The sequence below is a fragment of the Oncorhynchus keta genome, chromosome 37 (assembly GCF_023373465.1).
Source record: "Oncorhynchus keta strain PuntledgeMale-10-30-2019 chromosome 37, Oket_V2, whole genome shotgun sequence".
NCBI classification, from domain to species: Eukaryota; Metazoa; Chordata; class Actinopteri; order Salmoniformes; family Salmonidae; genus Oncorhynchus; species Oncorhynchus keta.
The window spans coordinates 16,747,646-16,765,822 of record NC_068457.1 but is presented as its reverse complement, the minus strand read 5'-3'; the positions used below and the strand labels follow the sequence as shown (position 1 = coordinate 16,765,822).

The 18,177-nt window shown below is 44.3% G+C and overlaps 1 protein-coding gene across 1 annotated transcript in view; it reads right to left on the bottom strand.

Moving 5' to 3' along the window:
• LOC118370280 (radixin-like) overlaps positions 1–18,177 on the bottom strand; it is a 45,086-nt gene that overhangs the window by 16,841 nt on the left and 10,068 nt on the right. The window contains exons 3-9 of the mRNA XM_052499286.1: positions 6,657–6,740; positions 2,803–2,898; positions 1,961–2,083; positions 1,224–1,375; positions 1,035–1,118; positions 737–883; positions 48–144 (exon numbers count right to left, since the gene is read on the bottom strand). Of these exons, the coding sequence (XP_052355246.1) occupies positions 48–144; positions 737–883; positions 1,035–1,118; positions 1,224–1,375; positions 1,961–2,083; positions 2,803–2,898; positions 6,657–6,740 (783 nt within the window). The remainder of the gene's footprint in view (positions 1–47; positions 145–736; positions 884–1,034; positions 1,119–1,223; positions 1,376–1,960; positions 2,084–2,802; positions 2,899–6,656; positions 6,741–18,177) is intronic.

Genomic DNA, 18,177 nt, shown 5'->3' with positions numbered 1-18,177 from the left:
TTGTTGTTTTAGGATATTAAAGGAAAATCAGACAACGGGAGACTTACTGGAGCTTTCTTGTCGATGGGTTTGATGACAAACTTCTTGTCGTTGAAGGAGATGTTTCGGATCTCGCTCCAAGGGAAGCCGATCTTTGGTGTCAGTCTGGGGGGGAAATGTTGATATTTGGTAATTGATGCACACAGACAGTTTTCAATATTCAAAATTAAGTTGTATTTTGGGGTGTAAAATATTGTGCTATAAAAGCTGCCAGCAGATGGCGATGATAGGCGAGAGACGTCTAAATCCGAGTCAATTGCTGTATACTATACTGATCTGTGATCAGATTTCAGTCCTGCCAATGCAAGTCTCTACTCAAGAATGTGGCACTGCATTATTGTCTACCAGCTGATCTGAGGTCAGTGTTGCGAAAGAAAGGGAATGGGTCTGAGTGGCAGGACGGGAAACCATTTCAAAGCCGTGCCACAGTTGTGTCCCATCCACAAATGAGGGGAAGACCGGAAGAGTAACAGACCCTACTTACTCTCTTCCCCCACCCCTCTCTCCTCTACTGCTAAAAGTAACATTTACTCATCCTTCTCTTTCCTTCATGGACATCTTTCATTCACCCCAACAATCAAACTACAGGTTGTAAAGTAGAACAACTAGGCGAAATCTGATTAAACATCTGCTTATCATTACAGTAGATTTCCAATAGGCCAGCCATAGTTGATACAGCTGTAGTAGTGAGACTGACTTGTCTTCGTGTTCGTAGATGTTGAGTCCCAGGGCGTCCACTCCCAGCCACAGCTCTGTCCCCTTCTTGTTCTTGATCTCAAAGTAGTTGACCCCGTACATCTCCAGGTCCTGAGCTATCTTCAGGTACTCCATCATAGAGTCCTCTCTGGGGGAAAAGCACATCGTTACGTTTCTGACATGGAAATGTCTCAATGTGGTGGAACCATTCAGACAAATGCATCTTCTACGAGACAAAACACCTCTCCCAATAACCCTCATAAACACACACAGAGAAAGAGAAGGAAATCCACACAGACCTGAGCATGCCTCGGTGCTCCTCATGCCAGGTCTGTATCCGGTCCTCCCACTGCTCCTTGGTGAGCTTGTGCTGCTCCAGGACTCTACACAACACAGAACATTTTTTTTTAACATTCCAGGATTCCTTGTTAGGATGTGGATGGTGCATGACTCCGGGACATCCCTGCTTCTGGCCAGTGGCCACTCACCTCTGTGGCAGCAGTCTGTCGTTGGTGAGGTAGCCAGGCTTGTGGCTATCTTTGTTGTAGTCGGTGTACTTGGCCTGGACAGAGTAGGATGCCAGCAGCACGGCAGTCTCCGGGGGACAGTAGTTCTCATCGTTCAAAATGGCCTCCTTCACCTGGTCAGAGAAGCCAAAAGGAGAGAGGAAAACAAAAAGGGAAAAATAAAGTAGAGGTCATGTGACCTCATCTCACCTTGCCCAGTAAGGTACTGAACTTAGGAAGGATTTGGCATCAAGACACCACGAGTAAAAAAAATAAAAAAAATAAGAGTATGTCTGTTTTTGACTGTCAAGACTTAGAATACTGATGACTTAGAATCCTAGACCAACAATGAAAAGTCCCCCCCGACAGACATGGTGGCATCACTGTGCGACAAAGACGGAAGCGTTGTTCGAATACCCATACTAACATACTGTATACTACATACTATTTGTATACTACGATGAACTAACGGTATCCTTTCAGTTGAGTGTACCGTTGAAGCTACACCCATTTTCTGAAGAATTACATTATGGGCCCTAAAACCACAGAAATAGTGTCCACTGTTTGCATACTTCGTATTTTGGTGAATGTACAACATCCGGAAACTTTTGGCATACTAAATATATCCATACTATGACCAATAAGCATACTACATTCTCAATTTATGTCACAAATATTATGGTTAGTATGATTATTGGAACACAGATAGTGTCAATTACCTGCAGGAAGAAGAGTCTCTGTGTGATCTCCTGGATCAGCTCCTCAGACACGTCCTCAGGGAAGAACTTGGCCCGGAACTTAAACTGCAGAGGGTTCTCCTTCTTTACATCCTGGGCTGTCACCTAGAGGGGACAACACCTTTAAAGCCCTGTACAGACACAACAAGACCACTAGAGGTAGACTAGACGACTGTCAGTAGTCTGGAGTGCCTTCTATCACCTTGTCTCCTCTCCCTTATCTGCACTGACAGGGGGAAAACGTGGCTGGCTAAGATGCATGCTCAGTAAGCATCCGTGTTTGACTATTGAGATTCTTGGAGGATCTAGAAGCTTTACAATCTAAGCTTTGTAAGCTGGGCTATAAAGCTAAATCATAGAAGTTGGTTATGAAGCCATAAAGGTATGAACAAACTTATGTTATCTAATCTTATCCTAATTAGTGATAGGATTGGACCCTCTTTACAGCCGCTTACGTCCCAGACTCCGGGGCCTAGAATCAGAACACTTTCAACTGGAGACAACTGTTAAAATAAATCCTGCTGTAGATCACCCTGACAGAACCACACTGCTCTACGACTACTGAACTAGTTCCAACACACACACTCACTCCCTCTCTCTCGCTGTCTTTTACAGGCACTTCAGAGCAGTTTTTTGGGGGGTCGGAGGGTCTTTGGCCCGAGTGTGACAGGAAGTCTGTGAAAGTGCACATTTGAGGCCCCCTGACCACAGCCTAATAACCAGCTCAAACTGACTGCCTGCTGGCAGCCGCTCTGGAAACAGAGAGTCAGAGAAGAGATAGAGAAACCAAGAGAAACCACGAGAGAGAGAATGAGAGAAGACACCTTTTTATTAAGCTTCAGCCACGTGCTGTAACCCTTGCTGTCCACGTACTGCAGTCCGAAGAACCAGACCTCTCGAAGCCCCACCGTCTTCACCACCTGTTAACATCAGACAATACTCCACCATTAAACAGTTGGGAGGGTGGGATTACTGAAAAAGTCACATTTCTCATGTTAAAAGTCCTATAGAACACAACATGCTAGCAACCATTTGTTTCATGAAAAAAGTTCAGACTTCATGTGACTAGGAAGAAAGTTAGGCTCACATGTTACTGTGTAAATAAATATACTGCAATGCAGGTTTAATTGAGAGGGGCGTTTTAGTCTCTGCCTGACTGGAGGCTCCTCGGCAGCGATGGGCCCACTGTGGCATAACTTCTCCACAGTGGGCCCTGGGCTCACCGTTAACTCTGGGGGTGACTAATAGCCCAGCCAGTTGACACGCGGCAACAAGCTACTTAGATCCACTCTGTCTGTTAACTGCAGAGGAGGGCAATGAGGCGGATGGCCATAACTCCTGCCGATTCCCTGGAAATGGATTGTGCGTGTGTGTGTGTGTGTGTGTGTGTGTGTGCGTGTACTGGGAATACAAAACACACACTGTGAAGTGTAAGAAGGTAGCTGGACACACCGTCCAGGACAGATGCCACCTGCCTGCGCATCAATGGTCTCATTCACTACAGTTCTTCAGCCCTCTTAAATAGTCTCCAGTTTCTGTTTGTGAGAAAATGCTCTGGTACTGTTGATTGTCACGGCGATATCGTTAACATGTGTTACAGAGAAGCTTTACAGGCATATAGGGACCTCAACAGGGATAGAAATTAGTCTCGGACATTACAATTAGAGGTCGACTGATTATGATTTTTCAACGCCGATACCGATCATTGGAGGACCAAATAGGCTGATACCGATTAAATCAGACTATTTATTTATTTGTAATAATGACAATTACAACAATACTGAATTAACTTATTTTAACTTAATATAATACATCAATAAAATCAATTTAGCATCAAGTAAATAATGAAACATGTTCAATTTGGTTTAAATAATGCAAGAACAAAGTGTTAGAGAAGAAAGTAAAAGTGAGAAATGTAAGAAAGCTAACGTTTCAGTTCCTTGCTCAGAACATGAGAACATATGAAAGCTGGTGGTCCCTTTTAACAGGTCTTCAATATTCCCAGGTAAGAAGTTTTAGGTTGTAGTTATTATAGGAATTATAGGACTATTTACCCCTATACCATTTGTATTTCATTAACCTTTGACTATTGGATGTTCTCGTAGGCACTTTAATATTGCAAGTGTAACAGTATAGCTTCCGTCCCTCTCCTCGCTCCTCCCTGGGCTCGAACCAGCAACACAACGACAACGGCCACCATTGAAGCAGCGTTACCCATGCAGAGCAAGGGGAACAACTACTAGAAGGCTCAGATCGAGTGACGTTTGAAACGCTATTAGCGCGCACCCCGCTAACTAGCTCGCCATTTCACTTCGGTTACACCAGCCTCATCTCGGGAGTTGATAGGCTTGAAGTCATAAACAGTGCAATGCTTGACGCACAACGAAGAGCTGCTGGCCAAACACACGAAAGTGGTGTTTGAATTAATGTTTATGCTCCTGCTTCTGCCTACCACCGCCCAGTCAGATACTTGTATGCTCAGTCAGATTATATGCAACGCAGGACACGCTAGATAATATCTAGTAATATCATCAACCATGTGTAGTTAACTAGTGATTATGATTGATTGTTTTTTATAAGATAAGATTAATGCTAGCTAGCAATTTACCTTGGCTTACTGCATTTGCGTAACAGTCTCCTTGTGGAGTGCAACGAGAGAGAGGCAGGTCGTTATTGCGTTGGACTAGTTAACTGTAAAGTTGCAAGATTGGCTCCCCCGAGCTGACAAGGTGAAAGTCTGCCATTCTGCCCCTAAACGAGGCAGTTAACCCACTGTTCCTAGGCCGTCATTGAAAATAAGAATGTGTTTTTAACTGACTTGCCTTGTTAAATAAATATGTATATGAAAATTTTTTAAAAGGCAAATCGGCGCCCAAAAATACAGATTTCCGATTGTTATGAAAACTTGAAATCGGCCCTAATTCATCGGCCACTAATCGTCAACCTCTAATTACACCATCCTCCTCCTCCTCCAGTGTCAGGCTGAGAAGTGGCAGAAAACAACTATCCAACAATAAAGATCCCAAAAACAGTCCGTCATTCAATGACCTCCAATGCACCCTCAAAACTACTGTTTAACCATGTCATTGTTGAAATGACATCAATGGAATTAATTGGGGACATTGTCTCCACTCTCAACTCATTGAGGTGGCCCTCGATTAGTATTAGACTGTATATAAATCCTTTGAGTGAACCATAGGACCAGGGCAGGCCCTGGTTTTACCCCAGCTAGCTAGATGTCTATATCATATGAATATTTCAGCCAGGGACATCAATATTGCAATGGGCGTGCTGCCTCGGCATGACTTGTCAGTCACAGTAATGCTGCTCCATTATGACAGGAGAACATTACTGATACTATGACAACAGTAACTGACTGTCAGTCACAGTAATGCTGCTCCATTATGACAGGATAATAGTACTGATACTATGACAACAGTAACAGACTGTCAGTCACAGTAATGCTGCTCCATTATGACAGGATAACAGTACTGATACTATGACAACAGTAACTGACTGTCAGTCACAGTAATGCTGCTCCATTATGACAGGATAACAGTACTGATACTATGACAACAGTAACAGACTGTCAGTCACAGTAATGCTGCTCCATTATGACAGGATAACAGTACTGATACTATGACAACAGTAACTGACTGTCAGTCACAGTAATGCTGCTCCATTATGACAGGATAACAGTACTGATACTATGACAACGGTAACTGACTGTCAGTCACAGTAATGCTGCTCCATTATGACAGGATAACAGTACTGATACTATGACAACAGTAACTGACTGTCAGTCACAGTAATGCTGCTCCATTATGACAGGATAATAGTACTGATACTATGACAACAGTAACTGACTGTCAGTCACAGTAACGCTGCTCCATTATAATATATAATAATATATGCCATTTAGCAGACGCTTTTATCCAAAGCGACTTACAGTCATGTGTGCATACATTCTACGTATGGGTGGTCCCGGGGATCGAACCCACTACCCTGGCGTTACAAGCGCCATGCTCTACCAACTGAGCTACAGAAGGACCACTATGACAGGATAACAGTACTGATACTATGACAACAGTAACTGACTGTCACAGTAACGCTGCTCCATTATGACAGGATAACAGTACTGATACTATGACAACAGTAACTGACTGTCAGTCACAGTAATGCTGCTCCATTATGACAGGATAACAGTACTGATACTATGACAACGGTAACTGACTGTCAGTCACAGTAATGCTGCTCCATTATGACAGGATAACAGTACTGATACTATGACAACAGTAACTGACTGTCAGTCACAGTAATGCTGCTCCATTATGACAGGATAATAGTACTGATACTATGACAACAGTAACTGACTGTCAGTCACAGTAACGCTGCTCCATTATGACAGGATAACAGTACTGATACTATGACAACAGTAACTGACTGTCACAGTAACGCTGCTCCATTATGACAGGATAACAGTACTGATACCATGACAACAGTAACTGACTACACATCAATCAGGACAGTGTATATCAAAATACTAATCTTCAATGATAATACTAACAAAAAAGGGAGAAATTAACCTCATCCAGGAACAAGGTAAAGCACCCACTTGATCTTACGTTTCATACTATAGCTCTATTAGGTTTTAAGTTATGTGAATTCTCTTGCTTACCTGGTCAAAGAGCTGTTTGCCAGTGGTGTTGGGCTGGATGGCAAACTCCAGCTCTGCGTCCATGGTGGTGACCCGCACATTAATCTACAAAAACAAGTTTGCATGTTATTTGCCAGTTGCATGTAATTTTCCATTCACTGTATTGCTGTACTGTAGGCTGTCAACTTTTCATGCGACACCGTCACCACTGTGTGCCGTGGTCAGCGTTTCAGGATGTGTCAGATGCAGCTTTAACACATTTAAAATGGTATTGAGTCAGCTATTTTGGTGGACATGAAATGCACAAACTCAATTTCAGTTTGTTTTAGTGCAGGAGACTGAACGCTCCTCAAGGGAGCAACAAAGGCCTTCCAGCAAGACAGAGAACTGAAGGAGTGTTGCGTGTGTGTTTGAATGGGCTAATGTAGTGCCTGTGTGTGTCTTTTTGCCCTCTCAGCACCCAGTGAGTACTCCCCTTTCTAGCAGCCGCCTCCTCCTCCCTGTGAGGCGGAGCAGAGGAGCGAGGCCAGCCATTGGCTGCCATCGGCCTGGCACCATACCTGACACACAGCTGATAGAATAGGCCTGACCCCGAGGGCATCCTCCATGACTGACACACACATTCTCCATCCCGGTTTACCCAAAAAAACACACAAACACACACACTGGAGAGGCAGAGGGGAAAATAAAAAAAGACAGTGCGATATGCAGAGCGAAAGATGATGCCGAGTGGCGGCCAGCTGCACTCCAATCCAGATAGTGCAGCTGTGGGCGACTAAGGTTACAGTACCTTGGTGGCCCATTGAGAGAAGCAGCTTCCCTTGCTCGCCCCGTTTCCTCTTTCTATCATGAATTACCCATGCAACCTCAGGACAGGAACACAACACACACACACACATTCGCTATCCCCGTTTACCCCAACACACACACACACACACCATTACTTATCCAGAAAACGTGTAAATATCCAGCACAGTACTGTGACTCTCTCACAAAAACCACACTGTAGAGACTGTGCATCTGCCTCTGTCTCGCTAGCATTAATTAGCCATGAAACCTCCTGTACGCTCGCTCTGTCCCACTAACTATTCAGTATTCTCCTATGAAAGCACATGTAACTGGTGAGAAACGGCTAGCTAATTAGCGGGGTGCGCGCTAATAACGTTTCAATCAGTGACGTCACTCGCTCTGAGACCTAGTTATTGAAGTAGTTTCCCTTGCTCTGCAAGGGCCGTGGCTTTTGTGGAGCGATGAGTAATGCTTCAGGGGTGTCAGTTGTTAATGTGTGCAGAGGTGTCCCTGGTTCGAGCCCAGGTAGGGACGAGCAGAGGGACAGAATATATACTGTTAGACACACATGCGACCCCTCTCCACCTGCATCCTCGTACAGCACAGAAAAAGGCTAGTAGACTAGAGCTAGAACTATGATAAACTTCTTATCTACTAAACATGCTAACAGATGTATATTGGGCAGACAAATTAAGTCAAATTGTATTTGTCACATGCAGCGAATACAACTGGTGTATGCTTTACCTTGAAATGCTTGCTTTACACATACAAGCCCTTCAATGCTGCAGAGTTGAAAAATAATACCAAAAAACTAGAAGAATAAAATGAAATGCACAAGAATGGATCTATATACAGGGAGTACCAGATCAATGTGGAACTATATACAGGGAGTACCAGATCAATGTGGAGCTGTATACAGGGAGTACCAAATCAATGTGGAACTATATACAGGGAGTACCAGATCAACGTGGAGCTATATATAGGAAGTACCAGATCAATGTGGAGCTGTATACAGGGAGTACCAGATCAAAGTGGAACTATATACAGGGAGCACCAGATCAATGTGGAACTATATACAGGGAGCACCAGATCAATGTGGAACTATATACAGGGAGTACCAGTACCAGATCAACATGGAGCCATATACAGGGAGTACCAGTACCAGATCAACATGGAGCTATATACAGGGAGTACCAGTACCAGATCAATGTGGAGCTATATACAGGGAGTACCAGTACCAGATCAACATGGAGCTATATACAGGGAGTACCAGATCAATGTGGAGCTATATACAGGGAGTCCCAGATCAATGTGGAGCTATATACAGGAAGTACCAGATCAATGTGGAGCTATATACAGGGAGAACCCGTACCAGATCAACATGGAGCTATATACAGGGAGTACCAGTACCAGATCAATGTGGAGCTATATACAGGGAGTACCAGTACCAGATCAATGTGGAGCTATATACAGGGAGTACCAGATCAATGTGGAGCTATATACAGGAAGTACCAGTACCAGATCAATGTGGAGCTATATACAGGGAGTACCAGTACCAGATCAACGTGGAGCTATATACAGGGAGTACCAGTACCAGATCAACGTGGAGCTATATACAGGGAGTACCAGATCAATGTGGAGCTATATACAGGGAGCACCAGATCAATGTGGAACTATATACAGGGAGTACCAGTACCAGATCAACATGGAGCCATATACAGGGAGTACCAGTACCAGATCAACATGGAGCTATATACAGGGAGTACCAGTACCAGATCAATGTGGAGCTATATACAGGGAGTACCAGTACCAGATCAACATGGAGCTATATACAGGGAGTACCAGATCAATGTGGAGCTATATACAGGGAGTCCCAGATCAATGTGGAGCTATATACAGGAAGTACCAGTACCAGATCAATGTGGAGCTATATACAGGGAGAACCCGTACCAGATCAACATGGAGCTATATACAGGGAGTACCAGTACCAGATCAATGTGGAGCTATATACAGGGAGTACCAGTACCAGATCAATGTGGAGCTATATACAGGGAGTACCAGATCAATGTGGAGCTATATACAGGGAGTACCAGATCAATGTGGAGCTATATACAGGAAGTACCAGTACCAGATCAATGTGGAGCTATATACAGGGAGTACCAGTACCAGATCAACGTGGAGCTGTATACAGGGAGTACCAGATCAATGTGGAGCTATATACAGGGAGTACCAGATCAATGTGGAGCTATATACAGGAAGTACCAGATCAATGTGGAACTGTATACAGGGAGTACCAGATCAATGTGGAGCTATATACAGGGAGTACCAGATCAACGTGGAGCTATATACAGGAAGTACCAGATCAATGTGGAACTGTATACAGGGAGTACCAAATCAATGTGGAGCTATATACAGGAAGTACCAGTACCAGATCAATGTGGAGCTATATACAGGAAGTACCAGTACCAGATCAACGTGGAGCTATATTCAGGGAGTACCAGTACCAGATCAACGTGGAGCTATATACAGGGAGTACCAGATCAACATGGAGCCATATACAGGGTGTACGAGTACCAGATCAATGTGGAGCTATATACAGGGAGTGCCAGATCAATGTGGAGCTATATACAGGGAGTGCCAGATCAATGTGGAGCTGTATACAGGGCGTACCAGATCAATGTGGAGCTATATACAGGGACTACCAGTTCAACATGGAGCTATATACAGGGTGTACTAGTACCAGATCAACGTGGAGCTATATACAGGGTGTACCAGTACCAGATCAACGTGGAGCTATATACAGGGTGTACCAGTACCACATCAACATGGAGCTATATACAGGGAGTACCAGTACCAGATCTATGTGGAGCTATATATAGGGAGTACCAGACTACGGTTTGCAACTGCACATGGGGACAAAGATTGTACCTTTTGAGGAAATGTCCTCTGGTCTGATGAAACAAAAATAGAACTGTTTGGCCATAATTACCATCGTTATGTTTGGAGGAAAAAGGAGGCTTGAAAGCCGAAGAACACCATTCCAACCGTGAAGCACAGGGGTGGCAGCATTATGTTGTGGGGGTACCTTGCTGAAAGAGGGACTGGTGCACTTCACAAAATAGATGGCATCATGAAGAGGATAAATGTGTGGATATATTGAAGCAACATCTCAAGACATCAGTCAGGAAGTTAAAGCTGGGTCGCAAATGGGTCATGACCAAGCATACTTCCAAAGTTGTGGCAAAATGGCTTAAGGACAACAAAGTCAAGGTATTGGAGTGGCCATCACAAAACCCTGACCTCAATCCTATAGAAAATGTGTGGGCAGAACTGAAAAAGCTGATGCTAATATTATTATTAGTATTGGATAGAAAACACTGAAGTTTCCAAAACTGTTTGAATGATGTCTGTGAGTATAACACAGCTCATATGGCAGGCGAAAACCTGAGAAAAATCCAACCAGGAAGTGGGACATATGAGGTTTGTAGATTTTCAAAGCTTGGCCTACCGATACACATTGAGATATGGATGAGGTTGCACTTCCAAGGGCTCCCACTAGATGTCAATCGTCTTTAGAAACTGGTTTGAGGATTCTATTATAAAGGAGGGGCTCATGAGACCTCATTGAGTCAGTGGTCTGGCAGAGACCCTTGGTCTCATGACGCGCACTCCCGACAGAGTTACCTCTCGTTCCAGTGCTTTTCTGAAGACCAAGACATTCTCCGGTTGAAACATTGATGTTTTATGTTAAAAAACATCCTAACGATGGATTCCATACATCGTTTGACATGTTTCTAAAGGACTGTAACGGAACTTTTCTAGTTTTTGTCTGGATGAAGTGCCTGCGCCTCATGAAGATGGATTACTGCGCTGAACACGCTAACAACAAGTGGCTATTTGGACATAAATGGAACATTATGGAACAAATCAGTCATTTATTGTCGAACTGGGATTCCTGGGATTGCCTTCTGATGAAGAGCATCAAAGGTAAGTGAATATTTATGGTGTAGTTTAACTTTGTTGATTCAAAATGGCAGATATTCCTCTGGCTGTTTTGGGTTCTGAGCGCCGTTCTCAGATTATGCTTTTTCCCAAAAGTTTTTTTGAAATCTGACACAGCAGTTGCATTAAGGAGAAGTCTCTAATTCTGTGAATAACACTTGTATCTTTTATCAATGTTTATTATGAGTATTTCTGCAAAATCACCGGATATTTTGGAATCAAAACATTACTGCACGTAAGGCGCCAATGTAAACTGAGATTTTTGGATATAAATATGCACATTATCGGAAAGAACATACATGTATTGTGTAACATGATGTCCTATGAGTGTCATCTGATGAAGATCAAAGGTTAGTGATTAACTATCTATATTTCTGCTTTTTGTGACCCATCTTTGGCTGGAAAAATGGCTGTGTTTTTTTATTTTATTATTATTTTTTAATCGGACATGGTGGGTAGATTAACAAGATGTTTATCTTTCATTTGCTGTATTGGACTTGTTCATGTGGTAAAGTGACATTTCTAAAAAATATTTTTTAATTTCACGCGCTGCCTTTTCAGCAGAATGTTGTCGAGGGGTTGCTAGAAAGGTTAAGGTTAAATGAGGTGTTACTTCTAAGGAACTCAAGTCAGGTCCCCTCCCTAAAATAGCTGATAGAGTCAGTGGGATTGTTAATTCACATAAGAAGTAGCCAATTTCCCTGTTGTGGACCATTTTTGTTTGAGGTTTTACTGAGCCCGACAAACTTCTCTTCAACGAGAGCTCAAGCACTCCCTAGTGTTTCCCCAGATCAAGTATGAAAATGGTATTGTGCATCCTAGTCAGAACAGGCCTTGCACAACGTTTTCCCCCCAGCACATTTTCAGGTTGGCGCCCGCATTGCCTTTGCGTTTGTTTTCCTTACAAATTTCCTTACAAATTGGACTTTAGACGTGTGCGTTCCAATCAAAGTAAGTGGCTTATTAGCTGTATATTGTGATGTTTCTGCTGTAAATATGGATCCTAATATATTTACTGTTTTATTCACGTTTTCAAGTACTGGTGACAAATCATGCATAGATTGTAATGGACAGGTGTGTAAAATACTTTTTTGAATGTTGTACTGATTATTATGAGCTAATGCTAGGCTATTTGCCGGCTATGTGTGGCGCCATGTTTGTAGCCATGTTTGTTGACATCATTAAATGCATTCTGGTTATAAATGGATATTTCACTTGACTGACTTATGGTTCTTTCAAGACAACTGTGAACTCGTAAAAATACTAGGTAAAATCATGACGTCAATGATCTTCAGGTCGGAGCTCTAGAAAGAGGCCAGAGTTGGAATTCCGAGTTGGATGACCATTCAAAACTATTTTTTACAGTCGGAGCTCGTCGCCCCCCAGAGTTCCCTATTGCCTTGAACGCACTGAAGTCGGAAGTCTAAGATTTCCCAGCTGTTTTGAACACGGCATCAGATTGTAACTTGGGTACCTCAGGGTTGCCAGCTCAGACCCCCTTTCCAGGGGTTTTATTTTATCGTATAAACTTCTGTGTTTGCCCCCCATTTATTAATAAATCCCCCATCATTGTAATATTTCCTGCATCATATCCCTCCCAATACCTTCACCCATTTCTACCCCCCATGTACTTGAAAGCCCCCCACAAATGAAATGCATAGCTTTCGCGCTACGGTTAGGCAGTAGGCTTGTATTTGGTGTGATAATCTGTGAGGTGAAAACATTTGTGATTTGTCAAAAACAGTAAATGACTTTCAAGTTATGTGCTCAGGTTCTTGTATACACTGACAAGTACATAAACGATTTGTAATATGCTAAAAGTGGCTAAACTATGTTCATATTTTTCAGGCAATGAGCGCAGCCATCTTTGACTTTGTTTATTTGTGTCTTATAGTGAATGACATTCTGGGATTAGGAAGTTTTCGCTAAGTCAAACAAACAAAAACATGTCTGCCATTAGCGAACATGCACGCTGGACTGTCCATTAATCACGGTACCCCATTCTGCTTGTTTGTTTATCTGTCGGCCCAGTTGCCTAGTCAACGCCATTTTACCTGCTGTTTGTTGTGCTAGCTGATTAGCCTCGCCTACTGTTTTTAGCTAGCTTTCCCAATTCAACACCTGTGATTACTGTATGCCTCGCTGTATGTCTCTCCCAAATGTCAATATGCCTTGTATACTGTTGTTCAGGTTAGTTATCATTGTTTTAGTTCACAATGGAGCCCCTAGATCCACTCTGCATACCCCTGTTACCTCCTTTGTCCCACCCCCCCACATGCGGTGACCTCACCCATTACAACCAGCATGTCCAGAGATACAACCTCTCTCATCATCACCCAGTGCCTGGGCTTACCTCCACTGTACCCGCACCCCACCATACCCCTGTCTGCGCATTATGCCCTGAATATATTCTACCATGCCCAGAAACCTGCTCCTCTTATCCTCTGCCCCCAACGCTCTAGGCGACCAGTTTTGATAGCCTTTAGCCGCACCCTCATACTACTCCTTCTCTGTTCCGCGGGTGATGTGGAGGTAAACCCAGGCCCTGCATGCCCCCAGGTACCCTCATTTGTTGACTTCTGTGATCGAAAAAGTCTTGGTTTTATGCATGTCAACATCAGAAGCCTCCTCCCTAAGTTTGTTTTACTCACTGCTTTAGCACACTCTGCTAACCCTGATGTCCTTGCCGTGTCTGAATCCTGGCTCAGGAAGGCCACCAAAAATTCAGAGATTTCCATACCCAACTATAACATCTTCCGTCAAGATAGAACTGCCAAAGGGGGCGGAGTCGCAGTCTACTGCAGAGATAGCCTGCAAAGTAATGTCATACTTTCCAGGTCCATACCCAAACAGTTCAAACTACTAATTCTGAAAATTACTCTCTCCAGAAATAAGTCTATCACTGTTGCCGCCTGCTACCGACCCCCGTCAGCTCCCAGCTGCGCCCTGGACACCATTTGTGAATTGATCGCCCCCCATCTAGCTTCAGAGTTTGTTCTGTTAGGTGACCTAAACTGGGATATGCTTAACACCCCGGCAGTCCTACAATCTAAGCTAGATGCCCTCAATCTCACTCAAATCATCAAGGAACTCACCAGGTACAACCCTAACTCTGTAAACAAGGGCACCCTCATAGACGTCATCCTGACCAACTGGCCCTCCAAATATACCTCCGCTGTCTTCAACCAGGATCTCAGCGATCACTGCCTCATCGCCTGTATCCGCCACGGAGCCGCAGTCAAACGACCACCCCTCATCACTGTCAAACGCTCCCTAAAACACTTCTGTGAGCAGGCCTTTCTAATCGACCTGGCCCGTGTATCCTGGAAGGACATTGACCTCATCCCGTCAGTTGAGGATGCCTGGTCATTCTTTAAAAGTAACTTCCTCACCATTTTAGATAAGCATGCTCCGTTCAAAAATGCAGAACCAAGAACAGATACAGCCCTTGGTTCACTCCAGACCTGACTGCCCTCGACCAGCACAAAAACATCCTGTGGCGGACTGCAATAGCATCGAATAGCCCCCGTGATATGCAACTGTTCAGGGAAGTCAGGAACCAATACACGCAGTCAGTCAGGAAAGCTAAGGCCAGCTTCTTCAGGCAGAAGTTTGCATCCTGTAGCTCCAACTCCAAAAAGTTCTGGGACACTGTGAAGTCCATGGAGAACAAGAGCACCTCCTCCCAGCTGCCCACTGCACTGAGGCTAGGAAACACGGTCTCCACCGATAAATCCATGATTATCGAAAACTTCAATAAGCACTTCTCAACGGCTGGCCATGCCTTCCGCCTGGCTACTCCAACCTCGGCCAACAGCTCCGCCCCCCGTAGTTCCTCACCCAAGCCTCTCCAGGTTCTCCTTTACCCAAATCCAGATAGCAGATGTTCTGAAAGAGCTGCAAAACCTTGACCCGTACAAATCAGCTGGGCTTGACAATCTGGACCCGCTATTTCTGAAACTATCTGCCGCCATTGTCGCAACCCCTATTACCAGCCTGTTCAACCTCTCTTTCATATCGTCTGAGATCCCCAAGGATTGAAAGCTGCCGCAGTCATCCCCCTCTTCAAAGGGGAGACACCCTGGACCCAAACTGCTATAGACCTATATCCATCCTGCCCTGCCTATCTAAGGTCTTCGAAAGCCAAGTCAACAAACAGGTCACTGACCATCTCGAATCCCACCGTACCTTCTCCGCTGTGCAATCTGGTTTCCGAGCCGGTCACGGGTGCACCTCAGCCACACTCAAGGTACTAAATGATATCATAACCGCCATCGATAAAAGACAGTACTGTGCAGCCGTCTTCATCGACCTCGCCAAGGCTTTCGACTCTGTCAATCACCAAATTCTTATCGGCAGACTCAACAGCCTCGGTTTTTCGGATGACTGCCTTGCCTGGTTCACCAATTACTTTGCAGACAGAGTTCAGTGTGTCAAATCGGAGGGCATGCTGTCCGGTCCTCTGGCAGTCTCTATGGGGGTGCCACAGGGTTCAATTCTCGGGCCGACTCTTTTCTCTGTATATATCAATGATGTTGCTCTTGCTGCGGGCGATTCCCTGATCCACCTCTACGCAGACGCGACACCATTCTATATACTTTCGGCCCGTCATTGGACACTGTGCTATCCAACCTCCAAACGAGCTTCAATGCCATACAGCACTCCTTCCGTGGCCTCCAACTGCTCTTAAACGCGAGTAAAACCAAATGCATGCTTTTCAACCGATCGCTGCCTGCACCCGCATGCCCGACTAGCATCACCACCCTGGATGGTTCCAACCTTGAATATGTGGACATCTATAAGTACCTAGGTGTCTGGCTAGACTGCAAACTCTCCTTCCAGACTCACATCAAACATCTCCAATCAAAAATCAAATCCAGAGTCGGCTTTCTATTCCGCAACAAAGCCTCCTTCACCCACGCTGCCAAGCTTACCCTAGTAAAACTGACTATCCTACCGATCCTCGACTTCGGCGATGTCATCTACAAAATGGCTTCCAACACTCTACTCAGCAAACTGGATGCAGTCTATCACAGTGCCATCCGTTTTGTCACTAAAGCACCTTATACCACCCACCACTGCGACTTGTATGCTCTAGTCGGCTGGCCCTCACTACATATTCGTCGCCAGACCCACTGGCTCCAGGTCATCTACAAGTCCATGCTAGGTAAAGCTCCGCCTTATCTCAGTTCACTGGTCACGATGGCAACACCCATCCGTAGCACGCGCTCCAGCAGGTGTATCTCACTGATCATCCCTAAAGCCAACACCTCATTTGGCCGCCTTTCGTTCCAGTACTCTGCTGCCTGTGACTGGAACGAATTGCAAAAATCGCTGAAGTTGGAGACTTTTATCTCCCTCACCAACTTCAAACATCAGCTATCCGAGCAGCTAACCGATCGCTGCAGCTGTACATAGTCTATTGGTAAATAGCTCACCCTTTTTCACCTACCTCATTCCCATACTGTTTTTATACTGTTTTTATTTATTTACTTTTCTGCTCTTTTGCACACCAATATCTCTACCTGTACATGCCCATCTGATCATTTATCACTCCAGTGTTAATCTGCAAAATTGTATTATTCGCCTACCTCCTCATGCCTTTTGCACACATTGTATATAGACTGCCCATTTTTTTTTTTTCTACTGTGTTATTGACTTGCTAATTGTTTACTCCATGTGTAACTCTGTGTTGTCTGTTCACACTGCTATGCTTTATCTTGGCCAGGTCGCAGTTGCAAATGAGAACTTGTTCTCAACTAGCCTACCTGGTTAAATAAAGGTGAAATAAAAATAAAATAAAATAAAATCTCTTTTCTAAACAATACTACATTTCTCCCTTATGGAATGAGTTTACCTGTGGATGTGTTCCGTGTTATGTTCGCATTTATCTTTTACAATAAAAATGTTAAATTGTGGAATAAAGTTGTGAAGACCTTTATTTCCCATCGGTGCAAAACATTGTTTAGATGCTTTTCAGACAACAACGCCGTTTAGACGCATTTGTTGCATCATACTTTGATGCTACTGTTCCAGTCACGTTTGTGATCGTACGCTGCAGGGACCACTCAACAATGATCACACATACGTGATCATACTCGTTAAAGGGTTAAAAGTAACAAATATTTCCTAAAAAGCTAACCAACAGCGATAAACTGACTTGGAAAGACCATGCCTTAGTCCCGTTATATAATGAAGTAGCAACATGCAGTGTCCGCAGGACAAACGGACACCTTGTTGGGTATCAGAGTTACAAAGCTGTTATGGAGAGTCAAGTGCTTAACTTGTGTTTCCAACAGATGTTTTCCTGGTGTTTGTGTGGGGGCTGCCTGCCACCAGCAATCAGCTGACCTTTGTTAGACTTCACACGCACGCACGCGCGTCTGCCTGTCTATATCTCTGGGTTTGTATGCCTGGGTGTGTACGTGTGTGTGCCTGTGTGTTTATGCCTGCATGTGTATCTGAGCCAAAAACACAACTAGCCCACGGAGTGTGAAGGCAAAGAGAGTAGTCTAGCTAAAGCCAGGCAGGCAGACAGACTGCTCTCCATAATCCCTGGCTGTCCCGTGTGTGGACAGAAGGAGAGGAGAGACGTGCTATAGCACCCACACAGCTAATCACATCCTCTGTAAACACCACTGAACCAAGCCCCAGTTACTCATGACACCCCAAATACAGTACATAAACCATCAATGTGATACAACTGGTGGATTTCAAACTAAAAACAGCACAGTAGCACTCTCTCTTGGCG